General features: G+C 41.9%; 1 protein-coding gene across 1 annotated transcript; it reads right to left on the reverse strand.

Moving 5' to 3' along the window:
• Positions 1-6,056: 6,056 nt before the first annotated feature.
• LOC122539593 (BTB/POZ domain-containing protein 1-like) lies at positions 6,057-18,702 on the reverse strand. The gene is made up of 8 exons (XM_043674596.2): positions 18,302-18,702; positions 15,341-15,497; positions 14,171-14,276; positions 13,221-13,418; positions 11,338-11,530; positions 9,665-9,752; positions 8,766-8,912; positions 6,057-7,873 (listed from the first exon to the last, which is right to left on the reverse strand). Exons 1-8 carry the CDS (start codon positions 18,673-18,675, stop codon positions 7,712-7,714), a joined length of 1,425 nt encoding a protein of 474 aa, XP_043530531.1. The 5' UTR covers positions 18,676-18,702; the 3' UTR covers positions 6,057-7,711.
• Positions 18,703-20,402: the final 1,700 nt, after the last annotated feature.

A 20,402-nucleotide genomic window follows, 5' to 3' on the forward strand; every position in this document is an offset into this window, starting at 1 on the left:
GTGGATGAGCAGAGGGATCTTGGTGTCCATGTACACAGATCTTTGAAAGTTGCCACCCAGGTAAATAGTGCGGTGAAGAAGGCATATGGCGTACTGGCTTTTATTAGTAGAGGAATTGAGTTCCGGAGTCCTGAGGTCATGTTGCAGTTGTATAAGACTCTGGTGCGGCCGCATCTGGAGTATTGTGTGCAGCTTTGGTCGCCATACTATAGGAAGGACGTGGAGGCACTGGAATGGGTGCAGAGGAGGTTTACCAGGATGTTGCCTAGTATGGTAGGAAGATCGTATGAGGAAAGGCTGAGGCACTTGGGGCTGTTTTCACTGGAGAAAAGAAGGTTTAGGGGTGACTTGATAGAGGTGTACAAGATGATTAGGGGTTTAGATAGGGTTGACCGTGGGAACCTTTTTCCACGTATGGAGTCAGCTATTATGAGGGGGCATAGCTTTAAATTAAGGGGTGGTAGGTATAGGACAGATGTTAGGGGTAGGTTCTTTACTCAGCGAGTCGTGAGTTCATGGAATGCCCTGCCAGTAGCAGTGGTGGACTCTCCCTCTTTATGGGCATTTAAGCGGGCATTGGATAGGCATATGGAGGATAGTGGGCTAGTGTAGGTTAGGTGGGCTTGGATCGGCGCAACATCAAGGGCCAAAGGGCCTGGACTGCGCTGTATTTTTTCTATGTTCCATTGTGCTTACTCACTGCGAACTACAACTATCTCAAAGTGCCTAACAATGTGCAGTTGGCTTGTGTCTGTGAGTTAACAAATCAAGCTTAGATTTCACAATTTCTGTGGGACAAAGAGAATTTCAAAACAACTCTGAGTTGATGCTCAGACACATTCAAACAACACTTCCAGGATGCCTGCATTTGGTTCAAATGGCTTGCTAACCATCACAAACAACATTTTTTGGAGGCTTGACAGTGTAGATTGCAGAGGTTACTTCCATTGTGGGGGTGTCTAGGACCAGAGGGCATAATCTCAGATTAAAGAACCTCCTAGTTATTAGAGAAATAAAAAGGATTCTTTCTCTCAAGAAGGTAGAGAATCTGTTGAATTCTTTATTGTAGAGAACTCTTGAGTTTGGATCATTAAATATATTCAAGGCTGATATAAAACGAATTCTAACCATTAAGAGAATCAACAGTTATGGGGATAAAGCAAGGAAGTAAATTGAGAATGATCAAATTAGCCATAATCTCTCTGAATGGCAAAATAGACTCAATGGCTGAAATGCCTACTCCTGCTCCTATGTCTTATGGTCTAACAGGGCTTTGGGTGACTGATTGGAAACAACGTGGGAAACTTCTTGCAAACAAATCATTATTAAAAGTTCAATGTACTGCCATACAAGAAATCAGGATGCATCCCTGATATAAACAAAAGTGTTCTTCATTTATCACTCTCCCATTCTTAATTTGATATGCATGAAAACATGATACTCATGTCACTAATGAGGTATAGAATCCATATACAACTGCAACTACAGAAATACATTTTGAGAATTGTTTCTATCACTGTGATATCTTCTAAAGAAACAGACAAATAAAATATACAATTAAATTGATTTGCAATTAATGCTTTGACAGCCAAGAGTGAACAATAAATTCAGATCACTGAATCTCCAGAAACAATAAACAGTCACTCCATGAGATGTTTACACTTTGTACAGAGTCCAACTACCGATTTGGGTTGTGGGTTTTAACACAAACTTCAAACTCCATGTGGCTGCAACCAGGAAACATTGCTCAGTGAGATCAAAGAATGCAAATACAGACAACAATGCACAAGCTAGGATGGTGAATACTGCAGAGTTCTGGCCTTAACATCAGGATCTCTTTAGAGGCTGGCCAAGAGAGAATGCAAACACTGCTCATGATTAAAAGATACTTCCTTAATTTCTGGGTACAAGGTCTGAATCACAGAAATAAGAAACAGCGGGCCTTCAACCCAGGTCCCCTAGGCCAGAGGTAGGAACACCAAGACAGCACAACAACCTGCCCCCCACCCCCCAATTTGTGTGGGGAACTTTCAATTAACCCATCAAACACTTTATGACACATCTCTGCAACAAGTGGGACTTGAACCTGGGCCTCTTGGTCCCAAATTCAATTAGATAATAACTGATCACAATACCAACATTCACTTCCTTAAGTAACTACAGAGGCCGATATCCTGTCACCAAGTCATCTTTTATTTATACGTAGAGTGTCCTTAATACTGATCCAGCTCCCTCAGAGTGAACAGGATATTTAACACTCCTGTTTGTAACTGTCAGCCAGGGCTCCCTGATTGAACTGGATTAACAGCCCCAATCAGGGAATCCATACTCTATGAGGCTAACTTTGTTACAATCACTACATCCTTTCCCCTTGGAGTCTGAGGACCTGGGGTGGTTCTTTTATCCATAGCTCCTCCTGGGGCATTTTAGCACTGGGTCAGGTTCCTCCAACTCTGTTGATATGGGCAGCGTATAACGCTAGTAGCTCGAATTCTTCAGGTGGCAAAAATGTTGAGGCGGCATCAGCCATGCCCATCTGAGATTGAGATATTTCCAATCTTTGATGGAGAGGAAGAACCTATGGGTGCCGGAACAGTCAGAAAGGAGTCGAGGAGCTGGGCACGTTACCTCCTGCACCCTTTGCAGCTTTCATATGGTCCACGTGCTTGTTCAGGACCATCGCATTTACCCTAACTTTATACATCACTGGACCTGACCTCCCGTTAACCGTGCTTCTTACCCATGCAAGACCATTCCTTTGGCTCCTACAACAAACTTCTCTCTCACTTATTGGAGTTTTGTGTCCAGTATTCGTGTTCTTGATGCCATTTCACCCTCTCCTCCATATCCAGGCAGATCAAATTTAACCTGGTTCATAGTCTTCTCCCCATTAGCAAGTCTGCTAGAGTTATTCCTGTAGGTGTGGTTCTATAATCAAAGTGGAACTGGAACAGTTTGGTATCGAGAGAAGCTATAGGCTGTTTCTTTAAGACTGCCTTCAAATTTGGACTGCTGTTTCTGCCAGATCATTAGACGATGGATGGTATGGAGTTGTCCTTATTTGTCAAATACCATATGATTTTAGAAAATACTCAAATTCCCTGCTGCTAAACGATGGCCTGTCATGTGTGATGAACACAAGACTCTGTATTTTAAAAAAATGCAAGCAATTTTTCTATTGTTGCTCCTGTATTTGGTGAATGAACTCTATGCACATTAAGTCACTTTGATTGGGTGTCCACAATGACTAAGAACATTGAGCCTATGAAAAGAACTGCGCAGTCGATGTGTAACCTAACCCAACATTTATCCTGCCATTCCCATGAATGTGGGGAATGTGCTGGTGGTAGTTTGTGTCCTTATTAGGTCTCTGGGCACTGCCCACCCCCAATGCGCATATGCATCCAATCCTGATTACCGGACATAATATCTTCATTTTAGAAACCTCTTGAGTTCAGCCAGTACCTAGTGGTGACCTTTGCTCAGGACAATCACTCTTAATCCCCATAATAATATGCCGTCCTTCACTGCGATTTGGTCTCTCTGGGTCCAAAACGGTTTCATTTCTGTTTGTGACTGCCCTTTGGCTTCTCCCATCACCACCAGCTGTTTCAGTTTTTCTTAAACTAGATCTTTCTGTCTCCAAAGTCTGATAGTCAACTGTGACTAGAAATTTTCCAGTCCAGAAAATTTAAAACCAGAGTTGGATTCTTCCAGTGGTGGTACCACAGGTGATGTATCTGCTAATGGGAGGCAGATCAATGCATCCAGATTTGTAACATTTTGCATTTAGTATTGGAGCCCACCACAGAATTCAACATGACAGCACTATCTTGTTCTCTAAGGAGACCTAGCAAGGGTTTGTGGTCTGTTATCATTACAAATTTACAGTCATAGAGGTATTGGTGGCAACTCCATACACCAAATACAACCACCAGACCTCCTTCTGTATCTGTTTATATTCATGCTCTGCATTAGCCAAAGTCCTGAATGCATACACTATTGTATGTTCTTCTCCATTGGGCCACCTAAGAGTAATGCTACCCCAATGCCATACTGGGAGGCACTGCATGTCAATACCAGTTGTTGCTTGGGATCATAGTAAGCCAACACCTTAGACAATGACAGCCATTTCTTCACTTCCCTGAAAGCTATGGCTATGTGACCAAGGCTTACCCTTTCTTAAGGATTGATGGAAAGGTGCCAGGTTATGTGTTAACTTTCTGTAACAATTCACCAGCCCAAGGAAAGACCTAAGCTCCAGTACAGATATGGGAGCCGGGGCACCTTTGATTGCCCTCACTTTATCTTCAAATGGGTATAACTCTGTCTTGTCGATTCTGTAGCCCAAGTAGGTCACTTGGGATGCCTAAAACACATATTCTTTCCCTAGACAGGGGACAAAACATCTGCAACACAAATTCCCAGCTCGGCGAACAGAACCACAACAATGAGCACCCGAGCTACAAATCTTCTCCCAAACTTTGAATTCCCTTTTTAAAGCATATACCTGTCTGGGAGAAATGTCAAAGGACTATGTCCAAGTTCATTAAGCGCTTCTTTTTGGTCTTCCATGTTATTAGCACATCACCGAGATAAATGGCAACCTGAGGTCAACCCTGTAAAATGTTCTCCATCGTCTGCTGAAAAATTACACAGGCTCTTGATACCCCAAATGAGTCTCTTGTATTGATACAAAGCCTTATGCAAATTAATTGTAGCATACTTCCAGGAATCCTAATCTAACTGCAATTGCAAGTAAACGTGGTTCACGTCCAACTTTATGAAGGACAACCCCTCCCCTGCCAGTTTTGTGTATAAATCTTCTATGTGAGGGATTGGGTATTTAGCCAACTGTGAAAAGCAGTTTACTATTTGTTTTCTCTTTCCATTGATGCTATGATGCACTGAATATTTTATTGAATCCATGATCTCTGGCAGTTAAATTTCCAGGCTAAAATCCTCACAAAGGCGAACTGACCCATCTGGCTTCACAATCGATATGACCGGTACTGCCCATTCCGCAAACTGGACTGATTTAATGATTCCTTTACTCTGCCTCTACTTCTACCCATAAGTAGAATTTAATGATTCTGCCTCTACTTCTACCCATAAGGCAAATGGCACTGGGCAGGCCTTGCAGAATCAGAGAATTGCTTCCTGGTCAACATGCAAAGTGACCTTGGCTTATTTGATAGTCGTTAGACCTTTCTGAAAATCTTCCAGGTATTTAATTAGGACTTCACTCAGGTAGCCATTTTCTGATGGAAAAATGGTGAGCTAATCTATGTGAATCTTTCTCAACTAATTTTTCCCCTTCAAGCTTGGGCCCAAGCCTTTTACCACAATCAGTGGTAACTGAACCAACTGCTTCTTGTACGAGACCAGAACCAAAATTGTACCCTTAATCTGGTGTAGGTGCTCAGTCTAGCCAAAGTATTGCACAAACCCAAGTGTTGGATTCCAGAACAAATCTTGTTAAAGACTGGTTCTGAATCACTGAAATGGCCACACCAGTATCGACCTCCATTCGAGCAGGTGACTGGCCAGATGCTTATTTTGATTGGTTCTGATTTGGATGTTGCTAAGCAATTTAACTATTCCAAATCCAGTGCAGATGCACTCTCCTGGATACCAACCTATGAATTCTCTTATTCATTTTAGGTCTAGTGGGGCTGTTTTGCTGTCTTGAGCCTGCATGCCAGCAGTGACTTTAACAATCCTGAAGGAAGTTTTAACCATTTGGCCAAGTCTTAGCTTTGTTTTAGGATTTTGCTGTGGGCTGACCTAGAGTCCCTCAATCAGGATATGTCCTGAGACTACACAATTGCCTCAGGCAAGTGGTGTACCCCAAACTCAGTCAGCCTGGCAAGTGTCCACTTGCATTGGAATACCCAGCAACTCATATGGTCCACTGGCCACATCTTCCAAAACTAAAGCTCGTTGTACTGCCTGTTTGAAGTCCAGCAGGGCTTGCAGCTAATAGACACTTTTGCATGGTCACATCATTAATCGCAGTCTCACCACCATTGAAAAAAGATCCAGAGAGGCCAGTATCCTGTCACCAAGTCACCCTTTATTTACACATATAAATTCCTTGAAACTGATCCAGCTCCCCCTGAGAGAACAGGATGTCTGGCATTCATGTTCTTCTGACAGCCAGGGCTCCCTGATTGGGCCTGTTAATCTGGTCCAATCAGGCAACTCATTCTAGGAGGTCCTCTTGGCTGACCTTGTTACAATCACTACCCTTGCCTTTGTTCAGTATCTCTCAATCCCTAACCAAATGAAATCAAACGATCTCAGTTTTGAAGTTCACAATGATCCATAGCCTCAATGACTTTTTTTGCATGAGAGAAATCCAAATTACTGTATCCCTGGGTGAAGGATGTTGCTTCATGCATCACGCAAAGGCCTAGACCTAATTTTAAAGATTATACTCCCTTGTTCTGCACTCCCTCAACAGACATCAAGTTTCCCTAACCACTGCATCAATTCCTAACATTTTAAACATTCAAAATGTTTAAAACCCTAAGAGTTGTCAGTATTTCTAAAAATATTGTTTCAATAAATTGTCAGAAAAAAAACATTTTGCTAGAAAATTGTATTAAAGAGGAAGAAATGGATGGAACAGATCAGTCTCATATGCATAAACTGCATTTGAGAGTTGACACAATTAAAACAGGAGGATAACTCGAATGACCCTTCAATTTCCCAGGCGTTAACTGTTAAGTTTAACTTTCAGTCCAGCTGCTGTAACTGAATGGGCTCCTCATTCTTACTACACTGCCAGTGTAGTAACAATGAGCATCAGGGCTTAGTGTCAATAACTTCCAACACACAACCCGTCCCAGATGGGAGGTAATAAAGGATGGGTGAGGTACTTCTGTTACAGAGTGTACTTGCACGGGTTATTTGAGTCTTTACAGCAGGGGAAAAAGGCACTTTGTCCCATCCTGTCTGTGCCAGTCATCAAGCTTCGATTCTAATCTGACTTTCCAGCACTCAGCTGTGGTCTTGTATGCTTTGTGTTTAAAGTGCTCATCCCAGGAAGATCTATAGCAGTGGACTGACGTGGTGGAAGATACATTGAGATTCTTCAAGCAGTGACTTCCAGTTTGGTCTGGGGTTCAGCACAGAGTACAATGCGGTCCACAGTATGTGAGCACAAAACACCTTAGCCATTCTACAGCACCCCAAAAAGTCGTTTCAAAATTGTTAAGTGATCAGCTCCCAATGGCCACTACTGTGAACATAATTAAAATTCAAAAAAAGGTTTTAATTACAATTAAATATATTGATGAACCCAACAGTGTGAATTCCACAATGAAACAGATGTCGTGTAACCCAACACAAAAACACAAAGTGGCATCCATTCAAGCGTTCTCCTAACTATGTCTTGGTGGTGACTTTACTAGTTAACTGTAATAGTTGTAGTAGTTATATTGTGTAGTTTGGAGCTGGTGTTTCACAGCCCATTGCAACCCTTCTCTGCTAAACCAAACAGAGGTGTTCTCTTCTCTCTGCATGAAATTCTTAACTCACATCCAATTATTGATGGCTTTAACCCACTGCTCTTTGCCTGCAGCAGGCGTCATGTCCTAAGGGAGGAAAAATAGCAGTGAAAGAGAAAGCGCCAAGCACGGCCTTAAACAGCTGTTTTGTTGGCAGTTTGAGATGAACTCTGCTGCAGTCCAAGCCAGGAACCAGGCTACGTGTAGAAAATGATTTCTGGAATCTGCCCATCTTCCACAGATGTTCCATTATTATTTCCCGGTACATTGAAGAAAACAAAGCAAGTGCTGATCCCAGTCGTTGGGGACTCATGAATTACCTTTCGCAATCCCTTGGTGCCATAATGAGAATCAGGCCCCTAATGGAAAGCAGAGATGAAAAAGAAATGAAAACTTATTGAAAGCAGCAGAACAGGCATAGTAACAGCAATCCAGGAAGTAGGATCACAGACTGTGAATAACCTGTATACTAAAAATTTACATCTCCAAAAAAATGTCCCCGTAAACCTTTCCCCGATAAAACCTTGCATCACATTAATGATGGGTTTGGCCTGTGCAAGCTTTGTACATTAATTACACCTGCTCATCAGTGTAGCCTTTACTTCCGTGGCTGTCACGATAAATGTGTACAGTAGAAAAACAAAAGTAACTTCAGAGCTGGTGATTTCAAAATGAGGCCTGAATGAATTATATCCTGCCTCAGTTAATTAGCTGCCAGACTCTCCAATTGTTCCAGACTGTCTAGAATGCAGGAATAAATCAATAAATACAATTTAAATTGGTACCTGGTAATACACAAAGAAATAATTTCATTTTGTGTACTTTCACCAGGTCAGGTGGTGCATCTTGCATGCCATGGATCAGAAAGTTCCCAAATTACAGCTGTTCTCACAGCCTTGCTGACCTTAATTCATAGTGTTGGCAGTCAGCTCTGATTGGTAATATCTGCTGTGAGAGTGCATGTACCAACACCAGGCAATGATCTGCGATGTCTGATAAGTCTATGTCTGCACAGTCCAACTTGGATCAGGCAGATTGTACACATTCAGCTCAGTAAAAGAGAATGGTCTGAGCCCCAGTACTGGAACTCAGAATGGAACAACACAGGGACAGGATGAGAGCAGTGGAACAGGATGGGTAAAGCTCTTCACTGGTGATATTTACTCGGGGAAGCAAAAGAAAAGTTTCCAGTTGAGAATGAGTGAAATGGGGAAAATTTGAAGATAAATGGTGCAGAGGAAGATTAAATACCTTGAGAGTTGCACAGGCTGTGTAGCTAACATTTGGCAGTATCTCAATAGGCTCCTTGAACATGACCCTAAATGTACTTGCTGATCCATCACAGCAAAATCCTGTCTCATTTTGTCCAAGTGTTGTGTTCTTGTCATTTTCAATGATCTAGAAAATAAAGGACAAATCAATTATTTGAAAGTGACCACAAGTACCTGCTCCTTCAGTTACTGCCTCCCTGGTATATGCTGCTGTGACATCATGAGGAAGTGTGACAGAGGACAACAAGCAGGAAAGACCAAATTGAAGAAACCTTTCTAAGACAGACTTTTAAAAGAAAAAAAAAGCTTTTATATCTTGCCTGCAGGAAGAAGGGCAGGATCTATAAATTTCTGCTTATCAGCTCACTCGGCCATATCCCAGGCCATTAAAGTTTAGCACTTTATCCAGTTTAGGTTTAGTAAGATTTAGTGAAAAAGCGAATTAGGAGCAAGTGTTACTATGTAGGCAGTTAGCATGAACAAGTTATTCAAACAACTCTAAATGGCATTTGACAAATTGATGATAGAGATGGGAAGCGGCTTAAACCAGTGTCCACTCATTTCCTGCCAAAAACACTGACTCTAGCATTTCCATGCTGTCTGAGAGAGGATGAATATTGGGTGTTACATTTGCCTCCATTTCAATAAATAATTAATTTGAAACTTGAGTAGAACATCAAGGCCTTGAATAGGGACTGCATAGATATAAAGAATGGGAATATCAGATATTTGGACAAGTTTCACTTTTTTTCAGAAAGTAGAAAACTTTTTGTATGGAAGATAAATATTTGCTTGAACAAACAGTTGCTGTTGACTGCGTGATACACTAATACATAATTAATTCACGAATGACTAAAGAATCGGGAAAAATTCTCTCACCTGGATATTAACCTGGTAATCTGTTGGGCCATGTATAGAACCATACAGCCCGAAGCCCACAACAAACACCCTTCTGGTCACTGAAAATCTTCAAAACAAACAAAGGGAACAGTCAGCTTCCAGACTCCTTCCAAATGAATATTTGAGATTTAATCTTTCTCTATTTAAAACTAATGAACTATTATTTCAATGACTCAGATGTTTGCAATACTGGAAAACCAGCCTCCCTCAGAGACTCAGAATACTCTATGCTGGTCAAATTAACAACGTAAGCCAGGTTCTTAATCTTGGCTAGGCGTGAATGGAGACCCACCCTCGCCTTCAGTAACTGTGGACCATTACAGTCTGGGATGCACTCCAGGAAAGGAATCTCAAAACTGACTAAAGTTACTCTCTCATTTCATAGATTCATAAACCTGATATGGAAAGCATTAACAAAGGGTTGTCACAACAACAGAATGTTCTCTCAGCATTTACAACATCTTCAAAAAGAAATTTAAATTTCCAAAATCAAAGGCAGGGTCAGATTGCTCTTGCTATCTATACAAGGTGCTAGGAATCTCTCAAAAGCAAAACAGGGTGATAACCAGCCCTTAAAGAAATGCCCTGGATCCTATTCCTTAAAATGCTTATTAAGAATGTTGTGAATAGCCACAAAACAATCCAAAATCCCCCATCACATGCACACTCAGGTTCTTAGATATGCTGCCGTCAAATACCAGTTAAAATCTGTACATGTTCACACATCCATTGCACCCCTCAGGGAATTAAACCAAATCTTTCTGGGCTTCAATGAAGCCCCCAGTCCATCAGTAAACGAGGGATGCTGTGAGAAATATTCTCTGGTAAACCAAGAAATCACTAAATGAGACAAGATTCCCAGTACAAAGTTCAAAGTTCATCAGGCACTGATAGACTATAACATCTGTCTCTCAGAATCTTACTGTCAGGAACAGTTTACAAGAACTGAACAATATGCTGCTCAAATGTCTGTCACTGAAACTGAACCAGAACAGTTTCAGTGGAGAGCAATCTAAGAGCAGGTGGAGAGGAGTATTGAAAGTAGAATTGGATCAGGGCAGGGTACAATGGAAGTGGCTACTTTACCCAGTTCTTGAACTTGGACCAAGATACTTAGGAACTAGAATTGTGAGGGGATTGCTTTTCTGAACAAGTGCATCACCCTTGCTCAATAAACTCTGGCGATTGGCTGGGTAAACTCCCAGGAAACTATGAAACGTGGTCATAGTAACAGTCTACAGCACATTGCAGAATTCTGGGGAGATCTCTCCATACCTGGCATGGCTTTCTGACTACACCAACTCAGCAACATCCTCAAATCACAACAGACACAGTATCACTCGCTGAGTCAGGGGAAGGATTACTGACAGTGGAGTTGTCCAAAGCTGGATGATCCCAGGTTTTAATGTCCATCCTATTTAGAATCAGCTGGACAAAGCCAGGACAGTGATAGAGACACTACAATCAGTTTAAAACAAAGGTTATTCAGGGTTCTGCTCTTGACTGAAGCATAACAATGTATCAGAAACCAGTATGGACACAAAGTGAAGACACGATCAGAACTATGGCTGTGATAATCCCTTCCCCTTCTAGCTATTCAATTGGTAAGGATTCCCAGAGCAGGAAGTGTAACTGGTGAGTTGTGTGCCAACCTGATCCTGTCACTGGTTCCATTGTATCCCCAGCGACTCTCCACCTGTGGGAAGCGGCTGATGCTGCACTCCTTCCCCCGCAGACAGCAGCGTGGCCGGTCAACATACTCCACGCGTGGCTTGGGATTCAAGGTGAAATGTAAGAATAGATTAACGATCTCATGATCGGAGAGGATCCCAGACTGAGCAGGTCCTGAACAGAAGGGAAGTAGAAAAAAAAAATGATTGCGCCTTAAGTAGTTTATTTTGGACATTAAACCACTCATTTAATAATGCCATTTAGCCCATCCTGCCTGTACCAACACTTTGGAAGAGCTACAGAATTACCCTCGCAGCCCCAATCTTTCCCTGTTGCATTGTAAATATTTTCCCCTGAAGTCTTGATCCAATTCAATGGGCGGCACGGTGGCTAGCACTGCTGCCTCACAGCGCCAGAGATCTGGAATGTGGAATTTGCACATTCTCCCCGTGTCTGCGTGGGTTTCCTCCGGGTGCTCCGGTTTCCTCCCACAGTCCAAAGATGTGCAGGTCAGGTGAATTGGCCATGCTAAATTGTCCGTAGTGTTAGGTAAGGGGTAAATGTAGGGGTATGGGTGGGTTGCACTTCGGCGGGTCGGTGTGGACTTGGTGGGCCGAAGGGCCGGTTTCCACACTGTAAAGTAATCTAAATTCCCTTCTGAAAGTTACTATTAAATTAATATTTTCATAATTCCTTTTGTCTTGGTTCAAGAACTGGATAAAGTAACCTCTTCCATTGTATCCTGCCCTGATCTGGTCCAATTCCACTTTCAATACTCCTCTCCACCTGTTGTCAGATTGCTCTCTACTGAAGTGTCTCTGGGATCAGTTCGTCAGTGTCAGACATTTGGGCAGTTTACTGTTCAGTTCTGGTAAACTATTCCTGACAGTGAGATTCTGAGCGGCAGATGGCCTGGTCTATCAGTGTCCAAGTTGTGGGAAGTTACTATTAAATTAATAAATGCTGATGGGATTGGTTTCATTCCTTATTTCTCTCATTTGTTGATTACTGCCCCCTCCCCTAAAACTAACTTACTGTCCCATTGCAGTGTGTTGAAGTAGCAACTTCAACCCCACACTCATGTTTCCATTCAGGTGTGTCTTTTTTTTTTTAAAATGACAGGTCTTTTTAGTTTCTTATTCCAATATAAAAATATTTTAAAAGTATCAAAACAAACACTTGGCCCAATTAGTTTATATTAGTCACCCTGGTCCATCTCACCACATCACTATCCTACTATTCCTCTTCATGTTTGTCTGGCTTCCTTTCAAATACATATCACCAAAGTTCTCCAACAGTATTTTCCAAATCCACGACCACTACCATCTAGAAGAACAGGGTGGTAGATACTTGGGAACACTTACAAGTTCCCCACCAAGCCACTCACCATTCCTTCAGTGTTGCTGGGTCAAAAATCATAGAATTCTCTCCTAAACAGCACTATACGCTAAGGACTGCAGCAATTCAAAAGGCAGCTCACCACCTTCTCTAGGGTAATCAGGATAAATAATAAATGCTAGCTTAGTTAACGATGCCCACATTGACATAAGAAAAACAAATGCTATTCATCTTGTTTGAACACAGGAGCTTTGGTTCCACCTCGACATTCTAGGTAGCTGCCAAATAAACAAATTTTACAAATAGAAATTATCCAGGGATTGATTAGACATGCAAATTAGACAATCCAATATGCCAACAGCCCATAGTCACTCTCAGGTACCCACTATTCAGTATATTAATCCCGATTAGATCACACTATCAGTGCGACCATTACTATCCTCCATAATTCTTCACCATTTAATGGTAATTAGTAGATTTTGGTAAACCTGCCCTAGAAATTATAGGATTGTTTGAACTCACTGACCAGCTGCAAATTCCTCGATAGTCATCAGTGGGAACCGGATCAGCGTTATGGCTTTTCCCAACACTTTCTGCTTGCTCCCAGGAGTAACTGGCAGCTGCTGCCTCTGACATTCTGCTTCAGCCCAGCGCACCACTCCAGCAAAGAGCCGAATCTCCTGGATACTCAGAGTATCTCTTTCCAACACCGCACACAACGTATCTGCTCGCAGAGGGAAAGTATAGATAAAGGCCTGCACTGCATTCACAATTGAGCAAGTGATGCAAGGAAACTTTGCATTTGTATTACTCTTTTCATCACTACAGGACATCTCAAAGCCAAGTACAGCTAACAAGAATTGTTTGTTTGATGTATACTTTTGTATTAGAGGAAATATGCCACAAACTTGCAGAAAATCTATCCTTGGTGATGATAGTAAGGGAAATTGACTGACCAGGACACTAAAAAAAGCTCCCTGCTCTTTCTTGAATAGTAACAGGGCTAGGGTCAGAGTTACATCCAGCTGAAAGGGAAGGTGGAATTCTCAGCTTAAAAATGTGTTGCTGGAAAAGCGCAGCAGGTCAGGCAGCATCAAAGGAGCAGGAGAATCGACATTTCAGGCATAAGCCCTTCTTCAGGAAGGTGGAATTCTCAGTTTACCACCTTATTTGAAAGATCACTCTGACAGTGCAGCAAGGGGAAAGACAGAGATGCAATTATATGTCAGGCCTGAATTACATACAATTATTTTCACTCGATAATCCATCCTGCCTTTCTAAACATTTAACCATGAAGGATGGAGCATGATGCTGATAATAGTTCCTATTACAGACCACGCCCAATAGCATTTTAAAATATCAGAATATCCTGATAAATTGGACAAGTTATCCAGTGTATCATTTGGACTGTAACACCATCCCTGAACAAACTGAAGAATAACCCCTCTGAATGAACTATTGACAGATCAAACTCACCGAGATCGATATCAGTGAAGCCCTCAGCACTGATTGCATCCACAGTGTTTTTGTCGATTGTATCCAAGCATAGGCTGGCCAGCTGAGGCTCGTCAAACAAGCGTGCCTGAAACCATTTTAATGTGTAAAATGAGGGAAATGAAACAAATGTATCAAAACTAATGATCACATATCACTAAAACTGTGGAAGGAAACTCCTTCGTAAAGATGAAAGACATCCTAACTGCCTGAAACTTGGGGCAGTGACAGGGCTGGTGCTGGGACGGGAACAGGCTACCAGCACCATATCTGCAGGAACAGTGACCCAAGCACAGTGCTGGGTAAAACCAGGCAACTAACTGGACAGAGGCACAGCAGGGGCATCAGGACCTTTCCATACCATTCATTCGAAGGCAAACTCAGCATTCAGCACAAAACAGCTTTGTGCAGCAGCACGTGCCTAAAGTTATTTTAATTCTCACCCATTATTCAGATTTTTATCTTTGGATTGGGAGCAGCATCCCTGGATTGTTTCCCTCTCCCTTGTTTGTTGGTCAAAGGATTAAAAGGATCTTTCTATCTGTACAGTATAAACAGATCCACATTTTCATTGTTCATTTTAGGGATTTGACAGAGTAGATGCAGAGGATTGTTGCCCTTAATGAGAGAATCTTGATCCAGAGAGCATAATCTCAGAATAAAAAGTCACCCATTTAAAACAGATGGGGAGGAATTTCTTCTCTCAGAACATAGTGAATCTGTGGAATTCCTTGTTCCAGTGCTGTCAAGATTGGGTCATTAAGCATATTCAAGGTTGAGAGAGAGAATTTTAATCAGTAAGGGAATCAACGTTCTGGGGAAAAGACAGGAAAGTGGAGTTGAGGATTGTCACAACAGGCACACTCTCACTGAATGGCAGAGCAGACTTGATGGGCTGAACAAGACCATAAGACATAGGAGTGGAAGTAAGGCCATTTGGTCCATCGAGTCCAATCCACCATTCAATCATAGCTGACGGGCATTTCAACTCTACTTACCCGCATTCTCCCCATAGCCCTTAATTCCTTGTGATAAAGAATTTATCAATCTCTGCCTTGAAGACATTTAGCGTCCCGGCCTCCACTGCACTCCGCGGCAATGAATGGCCTACTTCTGCTCATATCTTATTGCGAACAGCCAATAAATAATCACCTGAGTTAGTAACATGAAAGCATTGTCAGCTCGCAGGTGTTTGGTGAGAAACTCCACACAATGGGCTTCCAAGGCTGGTACTGCATATTTCTTCGCTGTGTATAGAGTCGTCATCACAGTCTCAGGACCAATTTGTACCTCATCAGAGTAGAGAAACCTGCACAAGAACAATACAGGCTCACACCAAAGCAGCACTGAAAGGTAAAGGAGAATAATCCCTAATTGACCTCAATTGACAAATTTAGCTATCCTAAAATGCAAAAATCCATTTCTCAACTTCTTATTAACAAGACTCTTCATATTTAATATCTCTTGGAGGACTTCAGTTTTGAACAACTGCTGAGAAAAATGTCAGGTTACAAGAAAGTACCTGGAATGATGTTTTTAAATAAAACAGATCATGTAAAGGTCACTGAGAAGGGCTCAGATTTTTAAAATGAAACAAGGCTTCCTAGAAATTACATAACAGTTGGTCATTTTTTTCCTCCGTAAATTCTGCTGGGGCTTTTTGAATAGTGATTGGATGGAGTAAGTTTTGGTCCTGAATTAGTTGGTGGACACTTCTGAAAAAGTGGGATCAGCATAGATAGGTTAGCACCAACTCGATTGGTTGAAGGGCCCTTCTGTGCTGAATGACTATGCAACAAGAGATCTGTGAGGAAGTAGATTTTTTCCATTTCTGAAAAACCTGTTGTTGATTTCAGGGAGAAACCTATTTGTTCTTCTGAAAAAGTGTGACTGAAGGAACTTCTCAGTATTGAATTTCCTGAGCAAGTGTGTCTGTCAAGATAATCAGATTATCTTATTCATAAAAATTAATATACAACACACATTATACGATCTGTACTACAACACAAATACATGTGCAGAGAAATAATTTTCATTGTTATCATGCTTTTCAAAAATTCAGGGCATTGTCTTTCAACAAAAGTTCTGTCACTGCTAGAACATTTAGGAAAAATGGTCACCAACATACATACAAGTTCATACAAATGTCCACTTATAAACATGGGAGTCTACTTTTGTTGTTTGTCAAGGGATAAATATTGGTCTGGCCACCAACAATTGATAATGCCTGTCCTTTGACTCATGTACATCCTCCTGAGAGGACAGATGGTAGCTCTGGTGTGCCACATCTCCTAAATTACTAACCCTATAGAGTGTGCCTCCCCCCTCCCCCCCGTTCTGCACTGACCCTCAAGCAGTGCTGTCTGCTCAGTACTGACACTATACCTACCCACCCTCCAAACAAACTTGGACGTATATCACATTAGCCTGCAATTACTATTTCATTTGCCATTATCTCTGCAAGAATCACACTTCTTTTCCTTGATTTTACAAACCAGAGTAAACCACATTTTATGCTTCACCTAGCCTTGTCTGAATTAGAGAGACGAGGACATAATATCCCCATTCACATTTACCTGACTCACCCTAAATAAAGATTTTTCCCACCTCGTTTGCAATGTCTCTGAACTTCAAAAGTTTATGAACCTTAATATGCAAAGGCATAGTTATTTTTGTTTTAAAAGGGAAAGCATTTATGTTATTTTTAAGTTCACCATCTTATTCTGACTGACCATCATATGCAAAAGCCTCCTTTAAATATTGGGTTTCCAACCGCAGCTGTTCATAATCTTGGGAGGCCTCATTCCCTTCATTAACCAACAGACACAATCATCCTAACCATTATCAGGATTTGTAAATTAACTGGATTATACTTGACCAACACACAAATGATAAAATACAGGTGGCTAGTTGGCTCATTAGGACTGCAAGTCTCGCTAAACTACCTGTACTTTTCTCAGAGACTTAAAATTTTGTCTTCACATTTAAACAATTCAGTCTTTTACCATTGTTAAAATTATATTAAAAAAAATGACAAACTATTCAAAGGAAAATAAAAAAAAAATTGGTACACCCACAAAGATTTTTCTCCAGGCCTTCTTGGAACAATATTCTGTAGGTTAATCTTTAATTCCTAAAGACTCCAGTACAATGTGGGAGAGTTTGCTTAACCGGTTTATATGACCTTTAGTCATGTCCCCTGCTCAATTCTGTACCTCGCCCTAAAACTATTGTAAAAAGCAAAGTTATTACATCAAAAAAAACACAATGAAAGTCAGTGCTAAGTGCACTGGGTCAGCCCAATTATAAATATTTTTCTAACAGAACAATTAAAATACGCTATCCCTTAAGAAAAACACCATGGTGCAAAATGTTGATAATTCAGAGGCTGAAGATTGCATTGTTTTCTGTAATTTCAGCTCCGGAATTTGCTAAAAAAATAATATCCCGGCAAAGTGAATCTTATACCCAGTCTGAAAACAACATGCATTGATTCACCTGCAATAAGAGCGAAGATTTAGCCATTTTAAAAATATATAAATTCTGAGCCATATTGCAGCTGGAGCGAGACTGTATTTCAATGTGTGTTGGGACCACAGTAACCATAACATTAACGTCAGGAATATTCAGATTATTAACAGTAAAAGAGTGAGCAGGGGCATTGCTCATCTTCATGACATTCCGGTGTATTTAATCATTTTTTAAAAAATGGGCGGTACCCCTCTTTCTTTTATTGTTAATTATCAAAAAAATAAATAATTTCTAAAGCAGTAACACTGACCAGAGGCAGTTTTATGAGAAATCCCATCAAATGCGTGAGGAGCCCTGGTGCAGGCGGGACTGCGATATTATTATAGATGTTAGAGGACAACAAACTATCTGTATTCAGGGACACTCGCCGAGTTTATTAATAGTCAATAATTCTATTAATAAACAAACTGGATGCTGCTGCCACTCATCCTTACACCTTCATTAATTATAATAAATTGTACAGTCCGCCTTTAGGAATATTCTTTGCATCGACACAATCTGTCAGCGACAATCTCAATTTTTATGAGGAATTTAATTATTTATTTGTAGGCCGCAGCCACGGGCTCAAGTTGGCCTCCTCACCTGAGCAGCGCCAGGAAGGCGGCGGGCTCGACGTCGGGCAGCTCGATCTCGGCCGAGCTGGTGGCCATGCCGCCGTTAAACATGGCGTCAAAGACGGCGCTGCCGACGGCGAGGACGAAGCGGTGAGCGGGAAGGCGGCGGGCACCAGGGCCCTTCCCCACCGCGAAATGGACGTCGCTCAGCAGCTCGTTGTTAAACATGAAGGAGAAACGCTCCCGCACCGAGCGCTGCGCCGCCTGCCAGTTATACAGCGGCGGGGCTGGGGCCCGAAGACCCGGGCCCACCGCCAGATCCACCGGCCGAACGCTGCTCTCGCCCGGCCTGGACCTGGCTCTCGGCCTCGCTGCCGTATCCTCACCCTCCGCCTCAGCCATTTTCACAGCGCAGCCCAGGGTGGGGCTGGGGGCAGGATCCCCCCCCTCCTCCAAACACCCAGACACAGACCCAGACACAGACCCACCCACACCCAGACTGACACACACACACGTAGACACAGACCCAACCACACCCAGACACATACATATAGACACAGATGCACCCAGATACTGATACACCCAGACACAGACCCACACGGTCACCCAGACACAGACACATAACCAGACACATACACAGACTCACACACACATATAAACACAGGCTGACACAACCAGACACAGAGACATACACTTAGACTCAGATGCACCCAGGCACAGACCCACATGGTCACCAACACTGACACACAGTCACCCAGACACAGACTCACACACAACCAAAAACAAACGTTGACATGCGTGCACACACCTAGACACAAACCCAGATACTGACATACATCCAGACACAGACCCACACACATCTAGTTACTGACATGCACACAGACACTCAGATACATACAGAAACCCAGATATACACACACATTGACACAGATCATGCACACACATCCCCAGAAAACATACATGATAAAGGGCTTATGCCCAAAACATCGACTCACCTGCTCCTCGGATGCTGTCTGATCTGCTGTGCTTTTCCAGCACCACACTTTTCCACTCTGATCTCTCGCATCTGTGTTCCTCACTTTCTCCTAGACACATACAGTCAGGCACTGACACACACACATACACAATGACACTTGCTCAGTCCTTTGAGTATAAGAGCTGGGAAGTCATGTTGAGGTTGTACAGGACATTGGTGAGACCTCTTTTGGAATACTGTGTCCAGTTATGGTTGCCCAGTTATAGGAAGGATATTATCAAGCAGGAAAGCGTTCAGAAAAGATTTACCAGGACATAGTCGATAATCAGGAATTTGAAATACAAAAATAGATTGGAAAGGCTGGGGATTTATTTCACTGGAGCATAGGAGGTTGAGGAATGGCCTATTGAATTTTATGAAATTGTGAGGATCATAGATAAGGTGAATGACAAAGGTCTTTCCTGGAGGATGGGGGTGCTAAAAATAGGGGACATATTTTTATGATGAGAGGAGAAAGATTTTAAAAAGAACATAAGAGGCAATGTGGGATATAAATGAATTAATGTTATTTCTGCAAGTATAAATTCTGATACAGAACAGGAATGAGAAAATATATATTCAGCAAAAAGAAAGGATATGTTAGCATGAGACGTGAATACAGAACAATGGTGGATATATGGGCAAACAGGAAAACATCTGTTTTCCCCGCTTGCACAGAGACACAGGAACAAACCCTAATCAAAGAGGTCAAAGTAGCCTCTGGATGGAAATAGATGCTGATAGAAGAAAAGATATGCCTAATCAATAATCTACGATAGACTGACGTCAAACACCCTTATGGGAGTCAGAGATAAGAGTTTGTCACGGACAAGACAGGATAAACAGAAGTTGTGGGATAAGTCTTAAGGAAATGAGTGACGTAAGCGAAGCAGGGAACAGACAATGGAATAAGGAAAACATATGGGAAAAAACAGTATAAATTGCAAGGGTTTTTTGGGATATACTGTGCATTTTGTCATTGCCTTACCTGGCAATTAGACAAAGCACCCGCCTATAGGTGTATAAATAAAAAGACGCTGCTGTTCAGGAATTTTGTCTCGGACTGAAATTATTAAAGTGAGTGAGCTTTTGTTTCTCACAATTGGGGGCTCGT

Source organism: Chiloscyllium plagiosum, unplaced genomic scaffold, assembly GCF_037043375.1.
Source record: "Chiloscyllium plagiosum isolate Xiang-an unplaced genomic scaffold, Cpla_swu_hap1 HiC_scaffold_39, whole genome shotgun sequence".
NCBI classification, from domain to species: domain Eukaryota; kingdom Metazoa; phylum Chordata; class Chondrichthyes; order Orectolobiformes; family Hemiscylliidae; genus Chiloscyllium; species Chiloscyllium plagiosum.